The 21,818-nt window shown below is 44.2% G+C and overlaps 1 protein-coding gene across 4 annotated transcripts in view; it reads left to right on the forward strand.

The window, feature by feature from the left end:
* The first annotated feature begins 4,439 nt into the window (after positions 1-4,439).
* KIT (KIT proto-oncogene, receptor tyrosine kinase) overlaps positions 4,440-21,818 on the forward strand; it is a 90,566-nt gene continuing 73,187 nt past the window's right edge. For 2 of the 4 annotated variants that reach the window (XM_043448032.1, XM_043448035.1), the window contains exon 1: positions 4,441-4,655. In XM_043448032.1, the coding sequence (XP_043303967.1) occupies positions 4,589-4,655 (67 nt within the window). In that variant the 5' untranslated portion in view covers positions 4,441-4,588. Of the gene's footprint in view, positions 4,656-21,818 lie in introns of all 4 variants that reach the window. The other 2 variants (XM_043448033.1, XM_043448034.1) reach the window with 2 other exon arrangements.

Raw genomic sequence — 21,818 nt, forward strand, 5'->3', positions numbered from 1 at the left:
CCTGCTTCCTCCCTCTCCCTCTTGGCCCTCCTCTCTTCTGCATGCCTCAGAATCTGCCAACTCTTTGTGGGAGCTTCATGAGGCCACTGTACAATATGATCAAGGGTCTCCTCTGCATTCAAAATCACCCTGTGCAGACTTCTGTTAGAGCACGTATATTGATTTCATCTTTGAGCCCCTGATGTGTCCCTCTTCTTTCTCTGCAAATCCCATGAGGACAGCATCTGTGTCTTGTCCAACTCCACATTCCTAGCACCAAATAGAGCACACTCGGCACACAGGTGTTCAATAAACACTGCATGAAAGCTTGTCCTAAGAGCACACATCATCCTCTTTTGTCCTCACTAACTGTGAGCATTATCGCGAAAACAGTCTACCAATAACGATCATACACTCGTTTCTCCCATTTGATGGACTTTCAAATCATGACTGGAAAAATAGTGACTATCAAGGAGCAAACTTGAAAATGACTGTCCCCTCGATGTAGTAATTCCATCTATGGGAATCCATCCTAAATAAGTGATCAGAGGCAGGGATGTTTTATTCACCAAGATCATCACCAAGTAATTTATGATAGGAAAAAAACTGGAAAAAATAGAGGAATGATGAAACGTCCAGAATTATGGTACATATATAGGGTTGACTGAACATTATGTTACCATTATATGGTATGTTTCCAAAGAATTGATAATGATTTGGGACAATGCTTGTGTTACGATTAGTGAAAAAGCTAGATAGAAACCTACCAAATATTGTAAAATCTTAAACCATATAATGAAAAAAAAAGTTAGAATAAACAGAGAAGAAAGATTCAAAAGAAACATAACAAAATGAACTCTTCAGTAATTATACCTTGGGTGATTGTTGTTTTGTTTCATTCATTATAATTTTTGGTATTTTCTAAATTTTCTACAATAAGCATCTTTACTTTTACAATCAGAAATAAAAAAAATTTGAAATTACAGATTTGGGCTGTGTGAGGCTATAGCGAACCTTTCTGGTCTCTTTGTACAGCAACATTCCTTCTCAGTTTTCCTTTGAGAACACAGCCCTCCACATTCTGAAGCCTTGTGATGTGGATGAAGTGGGCCCCTAACCCTGGCTCCAGGGATAGGCATGTGACTCAGGCCTGGGCATGTGACCCAGGCCTGGCTGATCCTTATGTTCCATCTGTCTGGTTTCAGTGACTGGTTCTAGATGAGCATGTGACTTAAGCCAAGTCAGCACTTTTGTAGGAGATGTTCCTGAGGGCAGAAACGCTCTGCTTGCATCTGCAATGAGCTGTAAGTCTAGAGCTGCATATGAAGTCAGGAAAGCAATACAGGGAAGCATTGCTAAAGGATGGAGATGAAGAAGAATGCATGTGTGTGTACATATACAAACACATCTTCAACTTCTGATGACTGAGCTCTTAGACCTAGGAAAGCCTGGAACATCATCATCCCTGGACTTTCCAGTTATCTGAGCTAATAGGTCTTACATATTTTTGTTTGCATAAGTCAGTTTGAGTTGAGTTTCTACAACTTGCAATCAAGAGCTCTCACTAATACAATTATGAAAACAATAAAAATATATAAAGTATAACTCATGAAAGGGTGCAAGGGCTACCACAAAATAGTACAGAACTGGTCCCACACATCATCCCCTGAGATATAAAATATTTCCATTATTGTAAATGTTTCTACTGGACACGATCTAAAACAGTGCATTCCACTGGCATTTCACTCATAGCACCTTCTACATGCCTCCTTTTAGGACAGAGCTAGCAGAGGGTATTATGAAAAATAGCTAATAGCCCTAAAGGCACTAGGATTGGTGGTTCTCTGCCATGCCTGGCCTTAAACCTTTAATTGCTAGATCTGGGGAGATTTGGGGTGTTCTTAAGGGGAGTTGGGATGAGAGGGTGTTTAGGGAAGTAGTTTTTTGTTTTTCTCAATGAGTACAGAAAGATTTCAATATTATCCCAACCAATATGGCCATCCTGGGTACATACAGGCTGAACACGGCCCCTGTTAACAGATATTATAGTTTCTTATTAGGGTATCTGTTTTCCCACCTGGAATGAGAATCCTCTAGGCAGAGACTCCATCTTATCGGTTTTTGTAGCATATGCTTACCTAGATGCTCATAGGTGTTTTTGAATGGAGAACATGAATGATAGTCCAGCATTGTATAATTCTCTATTGTTTTTTTTTTTTTTTCCTGGATAGAAGTTTCCTGCCTAGAATTAAATTGCAATATGGTCTCTTTTCATCCAATCTTCTGAAGACTTGTTATCCTCTCCAATATCAGTTGATTGAAGAAGAAAATCGTAAATTTTCTCTCTCAGGCATAATGTTGATATTTTAACACATAGTGACTTTTCTCCCCACTATGAAATGATTTTAGAAATAAATCAAGATTCCAGAAACTTATCATTGCTCTGAGTGGTACCTTTTATCTCTGTCATTTTCAGAAAAAGATGTGGTCTGATGGCCCTGAGTACAGTACCCTTTGAATTTGTCATCCCATAGCTGTGTGACTTGAACCTTTTGCTAGGACATTGGACTGTGGGTTCCCACACTTGACTCTAAGGATTGTGGCAGGGTGCCCACACCTTCTATGAACAATGGTCCTCCCAGTGCCTAGTTCCTCCTTGCTCTCCATAGACACTTCAGTGCTTGCTGAAATCAATAAATATATTTAAAGAGAGGTGGTCATATATCCATATTGATGGAGTAGTGATAATTTTTAAGTGATTAGCTAACTTTAAAAGCTACATTTCTTTGGAGAAGGAAATGGCAACCCACTCCAGTATTCTTGCCTGGAGAATCCCATGGACGGAGGAGACTGGTGGGCTACAGTCCACGGGGTCGCAAAGAGTCGGACACGACTGAGCGACTTCACTTTCCTTTTCTTTTTCTCTGCATTAGCTTGCTTGCCCTCTCCTTATGTTTTCCTTTTCACTAATAATTCTAATGATTTACAGATATTTGCTAATTATACTGGAGGTCCAACTGCAGTTACTTGTAAAGAATGTATGTTATCCTCTTGCCTCAGCCCCCGATTTAATGTTTGCTCCTTTGTGGTTTTGCAACACCCCCCATATTTTATGGTTCCTGTTAATGTTACTATTCATTGGTATGACAATTATGGTTTAAAAAAAAAAAGTTACATTTCTTAAACCAGTTTAGGTCCTACCAACATGGAACAAGGGAGCTTTCAGTATGAAATAAGGGGAGAAGAACTGGTTAATGATAAATTTTGGCTGCTACTTTAGAGAAGAGTCTAAATGCATCTAAATTATTCCACAGCTCTTTCTTATGGGCACTTTCCATTTATTTTCCATTCTGAAGAGAATGGAGAGGTGTCTTACTGATTTATCAGAATGCAGAGGGAAGACTCATCATACCTGGAGTCAATCTTATAATGGCTGGGTCTCCCCTCTTTTAACTGTGTGATCTTGGGCCACTTTTAGAACTGAAATAATAAACCTATCTGCTCTACCTACCTCACAAAGCTGTTATTGTGAGCATGAAATAACATTCAGCATAAGGAGGAACTATAAAACCCTACACAGATACTGTTGTTTCCTTGGGTAAAGCACTTCCTAGGCCGTGAAAAACTTGGCTTAAGAGGATCATTTTACTATTGTTCTGCTCTGGCTGCAGGCTAGGAGGAACACAAGAACCCCCACCCTTGTAATACCTTCTGATAGAGAGGCACAGAAACAGTACAAGGGGGAAAAAAAAAAAAGACGCTCAGAGGGCTTTTAGTACAAGAACTTTGGCGCAAATGGGTTTAAAAACTCAAGCTCGAAGAGTAAACTTCACAAGGCCCCTCCCTACCCCAAAGCCCCAGTCTCCAGAAAGGTCTCGGCAGCGGCCAAGCCGACCAATAGAAACCAAAGGTGTTTTTACAGGTCGAGGAGCAGGTGCAGAAACGGCTTTAAAAATTACCTACGCCTGGGCTCAGCCTTCTACCGCAGCTCCTGGCGCCACGCTTGGTCCCCTCGAACAACAGAAATACAGGAGAATGTCGGGGCCCAATTCCGCACCCCCCCCCCCCAAATTCCTGTTCCCCGCGCCCCTCCACCACCAGCGCCGTCCGGCCTCCGCCTTCGGGAGCTTGCTCGAGGGGCGGTGGCGGACCTTTATTGTCTGGGGAGCATCTGCCAGGTGGCGGGCCGATCCCCTGATGTGCGCGCGGTGCCCAGCTTCACAAAGCGCGCGGCGGGCAACACCACTCTCGTCCGGGAACATCACCGGGGCGGAGAGGTGGAGAGATGTATGGGCTCTGGGGTCGTGGGCGCGGGGCGAGGGCCGACGTGCCCAACCACTCCCCGCGGGCTCAGTCCCCCGGGCTCAGCACCTCGCAGGAACAGGGGTCAGACGCCGCCGCCCGGGAGCGAGACCCAGGCCGGAGGGAGGGAGGGGAGGCGAGGAGGGGCGCGCAGAAGGGGCGTGGCCGTCACGCAGGGGGAGGGCGCTGGGAGGAGGGGCCGCGGCTCGGCGCTCGCGGCTCTGGGGGCTCGGCTTTGCCGCGCTCGCGGCACTCGGGCGAGAGCCGGAACGTGGAACAGAGCTCCGGTCCCAGCGCAGCCACCGCGATGAGAGGCGCTCGCGGCGCCTGGGATTTCCTCTTCGTTCTGCTGCTCCTGCTCCGCGTCCAGACAGGTGGGAGGGCGCTGCGGGTACTCGGACCGCGCCCCCCCCGGCGCAGCTGTGCCCCGTGAGGGTCCGAATACGTTGGGGTGGCTGGGGAGAGGGGGCTGCGGGCCCCTCTGCTGCCGGTGCGTTTCAGCCTCGGGAAGATTCGGGGCGGCCCCGGGACTCTCCTGCGCCCTGCCTTGCTCACCTGCGCCGGGAGCCCTCGGCAGCCGGTGGTGGGGGCGCTGAGCTGCGGGTCTTCCAGGAAGGCGGGCGGCGAGGGGCTTAGGCTGAGGGCAGCGGGTTGCGTGTGAGTTCAGGGCTGCTTTTGTGAGGAGGGCGAGCTGAGCGGGGTCAGAGGCGGGCGGAGAGGGAGTTCTCACGCAGCGCGTTATCTCCGCCGGCCGAGGCGCGGCCGTTGCTTCCTTTTGTTAAAAGTTGTGCGTGAGAACCGGCCCGCGGGTTCTCAGCCGCGCCGAGGGCGAAGTTGGAGGAGAGCCTTTTCTTTGCTGCGGCTGCTTTCCAAACCGCGGCGCTCTTTGTGCCCCAGAGCTGGGGACGCACCCGCTGCCTCCTCTGCTCCAGGCGCCACGCTGGACCGGAGTCGAAGGCTGCGGCGTCCTCGGGTCCCCCGGTTTTGCTTTCAGCAGAGGGGAGCGTGCGGCTCTGTGGCCGCGAACCTGGAGGTGCGGCTCCGGAGACAACTTGGGCAGGGGTGTGGAAAGCAGCCGCTAGGTTGCAGACTTGGCTTTTGTACATCCGTGCCCGAGGCTCGCCCCTTTCTGCCGCGTGCCGTTTCTTTTCCTGCAACGCGCCTCGGAGCGGCTGGTGGCTGCGTTTGCTGCCTGCTCCCGGGGGAGACAGGGATGGCGCGCCCAGACATTGCGGTCCCCGACCCCGGCCGCCGCCCACGCCCGGCCAGAGTGCCCGGCCAGGCTGACGGGGCTCTGCCAGCCCCTCACTCGGTGTCTGCGACCTCCATTCGCAGGTCCGTTTCCCTTGGGAATATTGAGACTCGCCACACACCCTCTCGCGTGACTGACTTAACGGCTGCCCGAGGTGGGGGGTGGGAGACGGAATGGAACTTTCTGCAAATCTTACTTAAATTTTAAAGCTGTTGTGAAAATCGGTTATATCTGCGCGGGAACTTGGGTCTTCAGGTGGAGGAGGAGGATTTGCAGGCTCCTGGAAGCCCTCAATCACATTCCTGCCCCCTCTTTTTCTGGGTGTCGCTGGTGCGCAAACGAGTGCAAGTCGCCCAGCTAACCCCCTGAAGCTCTGCTGTTTCCCACGTCATTTTTTTTTTTTTTTAACCCGTAAGGCTAACTTGATGATGTTAGGGTAGAAAGTGAGTCTGAGCTGGAATTCGGGGGCTCCAGAGGAAGCATCGCTATCAACTATTGTGGAGCTGTCTCGTCAGTTTTCTGACTGCTGGTTAGTTTTCGCATACAATCTTAAGGCATTGTGAGGGCTTTCCTGTGGGGAAGAGAGGTAGGAAGGATCATGAACGGGTGGCCGGATTCCGGTGGCTCATTTGACTGCCTAAGCTTCAAATGAGATGTTTGGTCCCTTACATCTTGGTGCCTTGATATTTTAATTTCATTTAAGACATGTGCACTGGACCCGATGGGGGCACAAGAACCACCACACCGACTGTTTCCCATTTTTTAGAAAATTAAATGAATAGCTTCCTTCTTCCTCAGAATTAGCCTGCTCCATCCTAGAGAATGTTTTGGCAAAGGGGATTTTAAGGTCTGGCTCCTGGGGGGCAGTGTGGTGTAGTGACAAAGGCTCCTGCTGCCTTTCCGATTCTTTTCTCAGCTTTTATTGGCTGCCTGCCATTGTGCCAGTCCCTTAAATTCAGGGGAGCGCACGTTCCTCCACAGGGTAGTGAGGGGTCTGCACCATGAAGGATCCTTTGGGTCCCAAATTCTCCTCTTTCAGTGTCGTGAGCATAGACTCTATACTTCTGAACTCTTTCCCTGAATCCTTCCCGCCTCCTTGAAATTCCACTGCCTCTCCTGGTCACAGAGACTCCTTGGTGATACCCTGCTCATCTGACTCTGGTTAAAGCAGCGAGGTGTGTGTTCTCTCCAATCCACATGCTTGCCTACAGTTTCCCTTTGAGGGCTAGGAGGTGCCCACTCTGCAGGATCCTCCATTTCCGCCCCCCACCCCTTGCAATGTTTACAACTCCTGTACCCAGCAGGATGAACCTGCAAGGAATAGTGAATCATACCCTGTCCTCGTTCCTGCAGATGTGAGGCTAGAGTCATTCTCAGCAGCTGGACGCAGAACATTCTGGATTATTATCCTGCTGGAAATAACATGACGGTCTTATACAGGAAACCCAGATAATTCATTTATGCCCTCTCTGGTCTCTCCCACCCATCCACACATTTTTTTCCTTAAGACTTTATAAATCACTCATGCTGTGTTACTGCAACACGTTTTTCTAGTGTACCTTAAATTTCACATTAGTGCCAGATCCCGTTCTGGGGTCCATTGCCTGAAATTTCCAGTCCTCTCGATAAGCCCTGGAGGTAGTCCTGTTACCATCCATACCAAAGCTGGAGAAACTGGCTGAGAATAAGCCAGTTCCCACAATAATCAGTGGTAAAGCCTGAGAGTGGCCCCATCTGCCCAGGTGTATATACTTTCACATGATTTCTCAATTGGTTATAAAGTGAGATTTTTTTTTTGAAACTATTACATATTGTATGCTAGGCATTGTTGGAGGTTCTGGGAATATAGGCTGGTCAAGATTATTACCTTCCCAATGTTGATGAAAAAAGACTTTGAATTGCCTGTCACAGGGTGTCTGAACTAGAGTTCTCAATTTGAGGGAAGTTTCATCGAAGGGGGAATCATTCAGTGATAGCTCCCCAGGGGTATGTATGATATATATGTACGATAGCTCCCCTTTGGATGCTGGGTATGAGGGCACCCTCTCCAGTATTCCTGCCTGGAGAGTCCCATGAGCAGAGCAGCCTGGCGGGCTCCAGTCCATGGGGTCGAGAAGAGCTGGACACGACGGAAGGACACAGCTTGAGGGCTTTAGGTGGGAACTGCCCTGTTCCAGTTAGAATCCCTCCACAATGAAGACGTGCTGTCTCTAAAATGATGATGCAAGTTAGTTGAAATTTTTTTCCTTCCCCACTGTATTAAAAAAAAAAAAAAATGGTCTTTGCATTGTATACTTGTGGGGAACTTGTGAGAGAGAAAACCCCCAGCGATGGATAACACCATTGGCCATTTACCCTGGATGAGCACCGTGAGTTATAATGCAGTTCACCACCCAAAACCTTTCTCTCTCCCAAACAAATGGTGTGCCAAGTTATTCTGTGGGCTTCCCTTGGAGCACGTTTATGTACAGATGTTGTGGTGATGGATTTTGCTGCTGTTGTTGACGGCCGCTAAAAGTTGGTCTTAGGATTTTGACTCATTTCCTGAAGTCTCCCCAGCTGATTAAAGGATACCAGGAAATGAGCCGTGGTGTCCTGAGCGGAATTCTTGAAGCTGGACTGCAATGCGGGAACCCCTCAAGGCAATGGTCAAGGCTGCGGCAGTATTTTCCAGAATGAATTTAGTTTAACAGCCGACAGGCTAGGGAAGTGTGCTAAATGTTACCGTGTTCGTGTTTGGTGTCTTTTTAAAAACAGGCACTGAAAGACATTTGAAGAAACCTTAGGCATGCAAAATTTCACACGTGGTCTCTAACTTGGATATTTTCATGGCTGTAAATCCAGAGTGAAGAGGGCCTTCAAGGGAGTTACCAGAGGTAAAAGTTTGGATATAGAGCGAATTCAGTATAAATCATTGTTGAAAGTAGAGAGGACTTATGAATAAGCCTGGCTTAGCAGCTCTGGTTTCTGACATTTTGGACTTGAGATGGCCCATTTTTTGACTTCAGACACTTAATTGTAAAACGATAGCCCTTACTTGGATGTGCTTTGTTTGGCTCACATGATGCTGTTTTTGGAAAACACTGGGGAAGTATTTAAAATATGGAGAATTTGTATCAAAATCTAGATTTCTCAATTCTCTTGAAGAATTGAAAATTGCCTCTTTACATGGGACCTCATCTCTTCCTGTTGTTCTAGACAGTCCCTCTCTCCTGCCAGTCAGGCTTTTAGGCATTTAGCCTTGGGCTCCAGTGAGCACAGGTGGGATATTGCAGGTACCTGGTGGAAGGAGCACAGGCCTAAGGAATGAAAGACAGCTTTGTCTTAGTCTGCCGACTCCATGACTGACAGCTTTGTGACCGTGGAACGAATTGCTTACTCTTGCTGAGCTTCCCTCTGTCATCCTAGTTTTAGCTGTGTGACGTTGGGAAAATTACTTAATCTCTCTGTCAGTAAGTATGTGGCTACATATAAAGTTTTTAGCATGGTGATGCCTGGCACACTCATGGTACATATTCAATACATGTCAAGTTTAATACATAATTATTATCTATAAATTAGAAATTATTGCTATCCGTAAAATGGAATTAATGCCTGCTCTAATATGATTACTTTAAAGATTAGAAACAAATTCTTGTAAAAATACTTGGTGTAGGGTCTGGGATGGGATAGCCACCTAACAAATGAAGAAACTTCATAAGTGTAGCATTTGACTATTTCTCTTTATAACCCTTGCATGCAGATACCAACAGATTTTTGACAACTTTTTTTTTTTTTTTTTGACAACTTTTAAAATGAAATAAACTTTAATTTTTGTCTTGAATTTTACATAGCTTTTGACATAACAGTTGGGAGTCACTAGTCTTAGAGATTGAACAGATCTTGGACTATTTTTTTTTTTTTTTTTAAAAAACCGATTTCTCCAGTGAAAATATTTATCACTCCTAATTTTTTCCATTCATCTTATGTGTTAGCCTTAGTGCTTACCTTTTAGTTATGAAATGATTTCGCTAGATATCTTTGGCTGCATACCTTTCTGACAGGTATGTTTTTAAGGCTTTTTTGAACTTTAAAGTTTATGCGAAATTGCTATTCAGGGCATGTGGCATACCAGTTAAGAGCTTGGGCTCTGAAATTGACAAGCTGGGTTTTTATCCAATTCTCTCTCTTTTTTTTTTAATCCAGTTCTACCTCTTGCCAGCTCTGTGACTTGGGATGAGACCCTTCACCTCGCTCAAGCTTCATTTCCTCACCCGTAAAATGGGAATGATGGCATAGGGCTACTGGAAGGAGAAAATTAGATTATGCACAAAACACATTTTGCATAGCGTCCCTTACAGGGAAAGCATGGGAACTCCACCATCAGGCTGATTTTAATGTTTCTTTTTCAGCTTTGTCTCTTGGGAAAGAAATTTAGAAATGGTTTAAAACCAGGTTACATAGAGGGGTTTGTCTTGGTATTAATCAAGACGAGTTAGTGTTAGTTGGGTCCAACTCTTGGGACCCCATGGTCTGTAGCCCACCAGGCTCCACTGTCCATGGGATTCTCCAGAAATACTGGAATGGGGCAGGAATACTGCAGTGGGTTGCCATTCCTTTCTCCAAGGAATCTTCCCGACCCAGGGATCGAACCCGAGTCTCCTGCATTGCAGGCAAATTCTTTACCATCTGAGCCACCAGGGAAGCCCAGATCAAGATGAAGTTTATCCATTTATTGTAATTTTCTTACTTTTATATATATTTTTTGACCTCATGGAGAGGTATGCGGGATCTTAGTTCTCTGACCAAAGATAGAACCTGCACCCGCTGCAGTGAAAGCATGGAGTCTTCACCACTGGACCCCCAGGGAAGTCCTGAAGCTGATCCATTTAATGTCTGTTTTGTTTTTTGTTTGTTTGTTTGTTTTAAGATTCCGTTAGCGTTGTGTTCTCTCCCTGGTTCTATGTTTAACCTTATTCATAGCTGCTTTCTACAAAAGGGGGTGCAGCTTTCTGGATAAAAGTTTCGGAGAGGAAGGTTCTGTAGATGGCCATTTTCTCACTGTGAATAATAAGTGTAGCTCACAGAGGGTCCCTGAACCCTATGCCTTGTAAAGTGGCATTGAAAGCCTCGAGAGGGAGGGGTTCCTCCATGACTGTACAAGGTTCTTCTCCAGCTGTTGAAGGACCAGGCTGGGCTTGTCCATTGCCCCCACTGCTGGACACAGCAGTGCTCAGCCAGTATAGTTTAGACTCTGGCCTCTTCTCCAGCACGTGTATAGAGCTCTGCTCAGTCAGTGTTTCAGATTCAGTTTAGCAAAGGATGATCAATCCCTATGCTTTGGTCCTTGCAGGTACTGTACGTGTGGACTCCTGGGCTGTGGAGGAAAAAAGTGAGAGCAGAACCATCAATTCAAAGTAGAATTTGGTGTCATAAGTGCAGAGTACCCAGGCAGTATTTCAAAGGAGAGGAGTTTACATCTTGGTGGGCATGTGATAGGGATCAGGGATCAGTAAAAGTGTCCATATGGGAGATAATATTTGACACTAAGATCTACCTTTTAAAGGAGGGCAGAGTGTCTGTAGTTGAGGCTTGTATTGGAAAAAACTCCTGAAAGAGGGAGCAAGACATTAAGAACTTATTTGAAGATTCAATTCATGTTAGGACTGGGATAAGGAATTGGAGGGAAGAGGCTGGAAAGGAGGACTTTGGTTAGCCTCAAGGATCATTGGTGGGGGAGGGTTGTTTTAGTGTTGGGTTTGGTCCAGATTCTGCAAAATGCTTTTGTAGTCAAGGCTACGGTAGACTTGACCCAGCAGTGGCCCTCCCAGCTTTGCTCACCAGTCCAGGGCTGTCTGCTTCACCGTTTTGTCCTGGGGCACACTCCCCAGCCAGCTCCGAGAACTTGGGCACCCCCTTGCTGTGGGCAGCTGAAACTAAGGAGTGTGTGTGTGTGTTTAAGTTTTAGTAAAATACACATAAAGTTTACCATCGTGAACATTCTTTGGTGCACAACTCCGTGGTGTTATCGTCACATTTTTATTTAAGATCAAACACTTCCATCTTACAAAAACCTAGCACTCTCAACCCATGAAACAGTCCATCAGTCCCTGGCAACCATCATTCTACTTTCTGTCTGTATGATTGTGACGCTCTATGGACCTCACATAAGAGAAATCATTCAGCTCTTGTCTTTGTGACTGGCTTATTTCATTTAGCATACTGTCTTCAAGTTTCAGGGCTTCCCTTGTAGCTGTCAGTAAAGAATCTGCCTAGTTCAGTTCCTGGGTTGGGAAGATCCCCTGCAGAAGGAAATGGCAACCCACTCCAGTATTCTTGCCTGGAGAATTCCATGGACAGAGGGGCCTGGTGGGCTATAGTCCATGGGGTTGCAAGAGTCAGACATGACTTCGTGACTAAACCACCATGTGGTGGTGTACGTTGGAATTTCCTTCCTTTTTAAGGAAGGCAGTGCATGTACACGTACGTGTCTGCCACAGTTTGTTTATCCATTCATCCATCAGTGAACACTTGGCTTCTCCCTTTTGGCTGTTGTGAAGAATGCTGTTATGAACATGGGTGTACAAATATCTAAGAAAGAGTTTCTGAGCCTCTGTTAGAATGGGGTTAAGCCTTTGAGCGTTATATGTTGGGGGAACTGGGCAGGGGTCCATCAGTCACACTCTTTAGATGATTAGATGGTCTTTGAATGAGGAACTGAGCGCTTGGGTGTTGGGGTGCATGCTCTGGAGAGAAAGAGAAACACTTTAGATATAAGGGCAAGATAAAGGTGGCGGATTTGGTTAATTCACTTGGCCAACTTACAGGCATCTTGGATTTGCCAGTCACTGATGAGATAGTGAGGAGGGGGAACAGGAGTTACTGTGGGTGTGGTAACAGAACTGGGGGTGCTATGGAATTAACAGAAATAAAACTGAGGATGAGCCCTTTTGAAAGAGGGCATGTGATGTTATGTTTGTTTTTTGGTTACTTACAGGCTGCATTTTCTTGAAACTCAATTTCACAGAAACTACGATAGCTATAAATGAAATTCTTCTTAGGGTCAGGTCCAAGTGAAAAACAAAACTTAAGCTCCAAAGGTCAACAGAACATGGCTCTGTAATGTTGCAGTAGGATTTGGGGATTAGAAAGAATTATGTGTTGTGTACCAGTCATGTAATGAAAAGTAAATTTTCCTGAAAAGAAATTGATGACAGAAAGATAATTCTGTATTTATTCTCTGCATTAGACCATTAAAAAAGGATGTTTATTGGTTTTCTCAGAGAATAAAATGGATGTTTTAGGTATAGAAGAGGATATAGAGTTGATTAAAGCTTTGGGAAATAGGCCCTTTGAAAGCAACTTAAAGAAATTGGATTTATTAAGCCTGAAGAAGATAAGGTAAAGGGAGGTTTAGTGAATGACAGTCTTCAAATATTTGCAGAACATGAGTGAAGAATGTGACTAAATAAGACTAGTTTGAATTGCCCCAGAAGGGAAGTTAGGTTTTTTTGTTTATGTGGAAAATCCTTTGATTGGAAGGGTTGAAAAGACTTTATTGTGTTACCAGAACTAGTTATAGGGTCTTGGCTGCAGGTATGACAGAAGCCAAGTAAGTAATTTTCGTCTTTAAATGGTTAGGTCCTGCGCCCCCCAGTTGGTATGATGACTGTTTAGGGGCCTACCTGAAATCTTTGCTAAATAAAATAACCAGCCCCTTTTCTCTTTTCACTGCTGTGGCTGTGGAGTGGAGTGTTTCTCATCAATTCTGGGTAGACTAACAGGATCTTTGCAATTTTGGGTTATATTGAAGGTAGCCAGTAAGGAACTTGCACCTAAAACTGGATTATTGATTGATGTATTGGAGGTGGGGATGGTGAAAATAACCACAGAAAGAATTGTACAGTGCCATAGCTTAAGCTGAGGGCCAGAATAAAAACAAGGAAGTTGGAGGTCTAGAGTAATCTGTAATCAGCCATAATTAGCCCTGCCCTAAGAATGGCTGTGCTGTGATTGCCCCACCCACTGGTGATTCTGAGACACAGTCAGCCAGGCTGCACACAGGCTGAGGTCTGTAAGGATGAAGGAAGCCCTTTCCCCTTGATTACTCAGGGATGGACTGTTTGCTCTGGGGCTGGCCCAGCATTCTCACTTCCCTTCGCATCTGCCCCTTCCCTTTGGTCATTTGGTGGTCATGGTTCAATGGCAGTTGTTAAATCAGCCGACCATCCAGCAGGGGAAGGTGGTAGAAATGGAACTGCAATTCAGCAGTCTCTAGTTGATTACATCATTTCACCTGTCATGTCGTCATGCATGAAGATTTCTGAGTTGTGATTTCCTGCCTTGAAGGAAACGGGAATCTATGGAAACAGAAGTGCTAGGTAGATGCTAATGTAGTAAAATTTATAAGACTTAAAGTAACAGTTCGGGCCCAGAAGCTAAGTAAGACACATATTGCATTGGACTCAGGTAGAATGGCTGATTGCAAGGAAGATTTGGAAACCAAGTTAAACCTTGAAGTGGGGCGATTGATGAGGGTGTGAACAGTGGAAGCAGAGGGTGGCAGCTAGCTGAAAGACTCCCGTAGAAAACGATCTCTGTGGAGACTAACAGAATATGAGAGAGGATAAGTTTTAGGGCATCTGGATTTTTCTTCGGTAATTGCAGTATTTCCTATAATGCCATATGTGATGAGATTTTTATAAGTGTCATCTGGTCAAGGAGGTGCTTACTCAGAGAAGTAATTTTAGGAAGAGTGTAGATCTCACTTTTGCATGGTATTACATATATTGTGGGCTTCCCAGGTGGCGCTAGTAGTAAAGAACCTGCCTGCCAGTGCAGGAGACTGAAGAGATTTGGGTTCAGTCCCTGGGTTGGGAAGATCCCCTGGAGGAGGAAATGGCAACCCACTCCAGTATTCTTGCCTGGAGGAACCCATGGACAGAGGAACCTGGAGTTGCAAAGAGTCAGACACAACTGAGCAACTAACACACACATATACACTATGCCCAGTGCACGCACGTGCGCGTGTACACACACACACACACACACACACACAGTCTGCACAGTGCGAATCCAGAGTAGATCCAGTGCACGCACGTGCGCGTGTACACACACACACACACACACAGTCTGCACAGTGCGAATCCAGAGTAGGTCCATGGATGTGTACTTGGAGTTGCTTTTAAGTCCAGGGCTGATTACCCTCCCTTGCCTTCCTACCTACCCACCCCCGCCCCCAGCCAAAATCACAGGTTTTGTATGCTCAACATCTGGTAGTAGCAAGAGATAATCTTTGAGTCTTAACTTATTAACAAATTTTAAATATTTATTATAATGGTAACTCAGGTATGCAACATAAATTTATGCATAAATATGCATAAATTCATTTGTTTAGCAAACAAAAAAATCCCCAGCAGCAAGTAAAACCCTCAAGCCTTGAAAAGAATTCTGATCTGCTCTGGGTTCCCTAGTCCTGTATTAAGAACGTAATTAAATTTTTTTTGAATTTACCAAGGCTAGATTTATGGCCCAGGATGTGATCTATTCTGGAGAAGGTTCCATGTGCACTTGAGAAAAAGGTGAAATTGATTGTTTTGGGGTGAAATGTCCTATAGATATCAGTTAGGTCTAGCTGGACCATTGTGTCATTTTAAGTTTGTGTTTCCTTGTTAATTTTCTGTTTAGTTGATCTGTCCATAGGTGTGAGTGGGGTATTAAAGTCTCCCACTATTATTGTGTTATTTTTAATTCCCCCTTCATTCTTGTTAGCATTTGCCTTACATATTGCGGTGTTCCTATGTTGGTGCATATATATTTATAATTGTTATATCTTCTTCTTGGATTGATCCTTTGATCATTATGTAGTGTCCTTCTTTGTCTCAAACAGCCTTTATTTTGAAGTCTATTTTATCTGATATGAGTATTGCGACTCCTGCTTTCTTTTGGTCTCCAAAGGTAATGAGGGGTGCTGGTTACTGCCCTTTCCAAAGCAGTGATCCTCCGGGAGGAGGTAGCTGTTTGTGAGAGGTGGAACTATGATTTGAGATAAAGATGTGAGTGATGGTATTTTCCAGGGAATGCCTTGTACTTGACCTAATGGATTAAAAAATAATAGGGTAAATGAAAAGAGGAGAAGTCCTTACTTTTTCCTTTGTATCTCTTAAGTTCTTTAGTGAAGCAAAAACGTTTGGTTTTACCCCAGGTGACTCAGATTATTTCAAAGTTTTAAAATTCTTGAAAACAATCAGGGCTGCCAGTAAGTTAAATATAATGGCCTATGCAGATTTAGCAGAGGAATTGCTTTGCAGGGTTTGAACAAAGGAGGCGTTATCAGGTTTGGTAATTGATGTCTCTGTTTTATTGGAAGGGAAGTATTTATAGAAACGGATCTAATGTAGATTTGACTTCTGGGGAAAATATTAGTGGTTTTGTGTGGCTTTTGGCTGTTTTTCTACTTGGCTAGGACATGTTTTAAAGAAAACAAGACTAAAATGGCTTAAAAAATTGAGAATTACTCTACTTGGAAAGACTGTGGCTCCGTTTAAAGTGTGTTTTATAGTTTGTAAAATGTTAAAATGTGTTTCCATCATGTTCTTCACAATGTAGATTTCTTTTTTAATGGCTGATGGAAGATTTTCATCTCAAGAAACAGCCTGGTAAAACTGCACAGGCTTTAGGCTTTTCGTCATTAGTCAAATTAAACTAGGATCCTTGCTTTAAAAATACATCATTAGAATCACCACTTGAAAACAGTTAATTGGGATGTTTAAATGTTTTTCTCGTTATTTTAGAATAGTTAGTATATTTACTACAGGGAAATTGTAGGCAAGTTTCTAGCTCACTTTCATGAAAAAGGACCCTTCTTTCCAGCCTTTTAAAATAAACTAGCATATGTAGAAGGGTTTATGAATTTTTTAAGGAGATCTGATGTGTAGCCTAATTTCCATTCCAGCATTTTCAAGGGATATTATTTTAAATGATCACTTTAGTTTCAGAATGAGTGCCTTCTCAGGAGAGGCTGGCCAGGATGCCGAAAGTGCTCCGGTAGTGAGCAGCCTGCAGTGAGGCAGGTGAGCACAATCCAGGCAGGTGGGCACAATCCAGGCAGGTGGGCACAGTCCAGGCAGGTGAGCACAGTCCAGGCAGGGGCAGATGGCTTCTCTCTCCATGTGGGAATCTTGGAGCCGCACCTCTGGGCATAAAGCTCTAGTGCTTAAGGTTTACAGCTTCATTCTCTTCATTCCTTCAGTATCTTTTTTTTCAATGGACCCTACATGTACCAGGAGTTTATAGATTTGTTTACAAATAATTACTGATGCGGTGGCAGGGCATAGCCATGAGGAGGCAAAGATCCTTGTCCTTTTGGGGCTTATGTTCTAGTGAATTCTTTTCCTTTCATGAGGCCAGGTTTACAAAGAGCCCAGAAGAAAGAAAAAGTCTAGGGTCTCTTAGCGAGAAAGCAGCTTTATTTAGATATATTTCTATTTTGCATTAGGGTCAATTAAAGAAGGAAGTAAAGAAACGCAAGATTTCTCCGAGGGTTGGGGGTCACAGGGAAGGAGGGGCCAGAGGAGGCAAAATAGAGATGGGAGTGGGGAGGGAACAGGCTCGCGGCAACTCGGTAGAAGCTTTGTGAGATGTTTGTCTCTTGAGTCCTGTCTGCCTCTGTGGTGCCCTCAAAGGGCTGAGCACATCCCAGCCTCCCAGCTTGTCATGTAACTTCAGCCTCTCTAGCAGGTATGAGACTGTACTGATGAAGGATGTACCAAAGTCGGTGACAGAAGTGTCCACAATGCCAGGGAATGTCTTCACTTCTGAGGAGTTCGTGGAGTCTTGAATGTGCCAAAAGTCCGTCATCCTTCTGTAGGTTTGGAACCATTTTTTTCTCAGAATGGACCAGAATGGTTTTTCACAGCTGAGAGAGATGCTTCAGGGAGGCAGGCTGAATGCTCTCCAGTCTGTCTCCAAGGACGGGAGGCTCTGTACCTCCTTTTCACATTCTTTCATCTTTTTCTTGTCGAGATTGACCACCTTCCGTTTTTAACGATACATGTATTTATCACTTTGAGTCTGACAAAGCACGCAGGTCGTGGTGAAGCTAAAACAGTGTGGCCACTGTTTCATGCTGGGCAGCGTGTTTCCACTCCACTGTTACTGCAGTAGCCTGGATGAGAGGACAGGATGACTTCTTTGCATTTGAGCCTTAGGATGAACTTTCAGAGGTCCATGAAGTGATAAGCCCTCCTGCTTCGAATCGAGGACTCCCCGCAGTGAGCATGGATGCTCTCGGCACACAGGACAGGGAAGTCCTTCCTCTCTCCACTCTTGGGCGTGGAGTGGGGCCGTGCCGCCTTTGGTGGTACAGTGTCTATCCTCGGGAAAGAATCCACGATGAAGACTGTCTGGGGACAGCCGGGGGTACTCTCAGGAGTTTTGTGTGGAAGAGAAGGCATCCCCAGTGACTACAGCTGTGGTTACTTAATGACCGCATTAAGGTGGGAACTCAGGTGCTTGGTACAGTGTCAGGTTACAATTCTGATGAAACCAACAGCCTTAGGTATACAAGTGCGGGCGCTTAAGTAATTACGAAATCAGTTGCTTTAAAGCACTTAGTCTAGATTTGACGGAAGACTAGTGTTTCTAAGCTGAGAGTAGAAATAAAATAAAAATCCAGTGTCATCATCATTCATTAGCACCTGTTGTTTGGGGTGAGAACATCAGAGCCTAAATGTATTAGACTTTGTTTAAGTTTGCTCTCGGTTGACTAGGGTAGGAAGGAAACAGGAGAGGGGCCTGTGACTTCTCAGCTATTTCCTGGGTTATTTGAAAACTTATTAGCAGCCATTTTATTTCAAGATGGGGGAATTGGATCTCACAATAACTTTAAAAACTATATAAATATAGCTTTAAAATACACAGAAATGTAAGTCTATATATTGCGACTTCACAGGTGGTGCTAGTGGTAAAGAACCCACCTGCTGATATAGGAGATGTTAAGAGATGTGGGTTCTATCCCCGGGTCGGGAAGATCCCCTGGAGGGCATGGCAACCCGTTGTAGAACTCTTGCTTGGAGAATTCTTTGGACAGAGGAGCCTGGTTGGCTACAGTCTGTAGGGTCACCAAGAGTCACATGAATTGGCATAGCATGTGCACAGAGAATTCTTTGGACAGAGGAGCCTGGTTGGCTACAGTCCGTAGGGTCACCAAGAGTCAGATATGACTGAATTGGCATAGCATGTACACAGGCAAATATATAATAACTATGGGACCATCTCACACACGGAGACAAATGTAACGAACCCTCATATACCCATCATCCAGCTTCAGCAGTTGATCAGCACCAGCTTTCTTCCTTACTTCATCCTCCCATTTTGTTTTCCTTTTCTGGCCACGCCATGTGTCTTGTGGTATCCTTAGTTCCCTGACTAGGAATCGAACCCTGGTCCATGGTAGTGAAAGCCTGTGTCCTAACCACTGGACTGCCAGGGAATCCATCCCACCTTGTCCTGCCATTATTTTGAAGCATATCTCAAGCATTGTAGAAATTCATTTGTGAATGTTTCCAGTGTGTAGTTCTAAAATAGAAAGATTCCCTTCTCTGGACATGACTATGCCAGTGTCACAGCCTTCAAAATCAGTGAAGTTCCACGATGTCATTGAGTATCCAGGATTTACATTTCCCTTATTGAAAATAAATATGAAAACATAGGTGAATATATAAACTTTTGCTAGAATCCGCACAAGAGCCACATTGTCAGTTGGCTGGTGCGGCCTTTAAGTCATTTCTAATTTGTAGGCTGTCTTCCCCAGTGTTTGCTGAAGAAACTGAGGATTTGTCCTGTGCAGTTTTCCACAGTCCAAATGCTGCTGCTGCATCCCTGTGGGCTGTTTAACATGTCCTGTTCCCTGAATTTCCTGTGAACTTGTCACGTAGAGGTATGATTATACTCAGGTTTGGTTTCTTTTTTAACAACATAACATCAATAGATGGTGTGTTCCTCTATAATTTTATTTTCTTTCCCTGTTTTGGATATACTGTTGAGTACTTGCAAAATTTTTGGGTTTTGTTCTAATGGTTGCCTTTATACCGATACCTTTACATAATATTCTTGGCTCACTCTTTCTGGGCCCAATTTCTTATTGGATGCCTTCTGTGAATAACATTTAAATTAGTTCCTAGTCTGTTCTTTCCCTTTTCTCTCCTAGCTTGGGATTTGAAGAGATACTCTTGTACTCCCAATTACTATCTATAAGGCAGTCAGCAAGCATATTCTGCTTTGCAGATACTCCTCCATCCCCTAACTTTTCTGAAACTGCACCAAAATTGCTTTATCACAATATATAGCAGTCACATATTCTGCTATCTCCTTTTTTAATCATCATTTAATCTTAGTTCTGCAAGTAAATGTATATTTAATGCTTGCCAGCAGGGCTTAGGTCTTGACTTTCCTGAAATTTTGGTTTTCTGTAGCTCGTTCTCTAACGTACCTCAGAAAGCACTCATGGGAAGTAGCTCCTGAATTATGTTCACAGAAGCTTGTCTGTAGCCTTTGCCTTTTATACTTAAAAGTCAGGTTGTTTGATATAAATCCTTGGCTCATCTTTTCTTTGCTCAAGGTTCTTTAATATTTTACTATACTGTCTTTTGCCATAAAGAGTTGTCAAAGTCTGCTGGCAATCTGATTTTCTTTGCCTTGTATTTAGCTTGATATATTTGTCTAGATACCCAAAGGACTGTTTTTTACCTTTATTCTTTGAAGTCTAGTAGTTCTGTAGTGTTAGATGCTGTGGGTTGATTTTTCCCCCTCCCCCCAGGGACATAATGTGCTACTTCCCTGGTAGCTCAGATGGTAAAGAATCCACTGACAATGCAGGGAATCTGGGCTCGACTATAAATTTAAATTTGCCTACAGTGCAGCTTTTGCTGTTGGCTCTATTCTTCATCTTGGCTTTTAGAGCTCCCGTTTTGTGTATGTTAGGTCTTCTTTGCCTGTCTTTTATTTTGACCATTTTCTCTCAAATCCTTTTAATATCTTCATAATTTGACAGAATTAAAACATTTTCCTCCTTCTACTTCTTTTGAGGCATTATTCATTTTATTTGCTCTTGTGTTCTTTTTATTTACCCTTTATTTCTGAAGTGATTTTTTTTTTCTTTCATTTTTCTTAGTTTTTTTCCGTTTATTCTCACTAGTTGGAGGCCAATCACTCCACAACATTGCAGTGAGTTTTGTCACACACTGACATGAATCAGTCATGGAGTTACATGTATTCCCCATCCCAATCCCCCCTCCCACCTCTCTCTCCACCCGATCCCTCTGGGTCTTCCCAGTGTACCAGGCCCGAGCACTTGTCTCATGCATCCAACCTGGGCTGGTGATCTGTTTCAGTATAGATAATATACATGTTTCGATGCTATTCTCTTGAAACATCCCACCCTCGCCTTCTCCCACAGAGTCCAAAAGTCTGTTCTGTACTCTGTGTCTCTTTTTCTGTTTTGCATATAGGGTTATCATTACCATCTTTCTAAATTCCGTATATATGTGTTAGTATGCTGTAATGGTCTTTATCTTTCTGGCTTACTTCACTCTGTATAATGGGCTCCAGTTTCATCCATCTCATTAGAACTGATTCAAATGAATTCTTTTTAATGGCTGAGTAATATTCCATGGTGTATATGTACCACAGCTTCCTTATCCATTCATCTGCTGATGGGCATCTAGGTTGCTTCCATGTCCTGGCTATTATAAACAGTGCTGCGATGAACATTGGGGTGCATGTGTCTCTTTCAGATCTGGTTTCCTCAGTGTGTATGTCCAGAAGTGGGATTGCTGGGTCATATGGCAGTTCTATTTCCAGTTTTTTAAGAAATCTCCATACTGTTTTCCATAGCGGCTGTACTAGTTTGCATTCCCACCAACAGTGTAAGAGGGTTCCCTTTTCTCCACACCCTCTCCAGCATTTATTGCTTGTAGACTTTTGGATAGCAGCCATCCTGACTGGCGTGTAATGGTACCTCATTGTGGTTTTGATTTGCATTTCTCTGATAATGAGTGATGTTGAGCATCTTTCATGTGTTTGTTAGCCATCTGTATGTCTTCCTTGGAGAAATGTCTGTTTAGTTCTTTGGCCCTTTTTTGATTTGGGTCATTTATTGCTGGAATTGAAGCTTCAGGGAGTTGCTTGTATATTTTTGGATAATCCTTTTGTCTGTTTCTTCATTTGCTATTATTTTCTCCCAATGTGAGGGCTGTCTTTTCACCTTACTTTTAGTTTCCTTTGTAGTGCAAAAGCTTTTAAGTTT

This window comes from Cervus canadensis, chromosome 26 (genome assembly GCF_019320065.1).
Source record: "Cervus canadensis isolate Bull #8, Minnesota chromosome 26, ASM1932006v1, whole genome shotgun sequence".
In the NCBI taxonomy this organism is placed as follows: domain Eukaryota; kingdom Metazoa; phylum Chordata; class Mammalia; order Artiodactyla; family Cervidae; genus Cervus; species Cervus canadensis.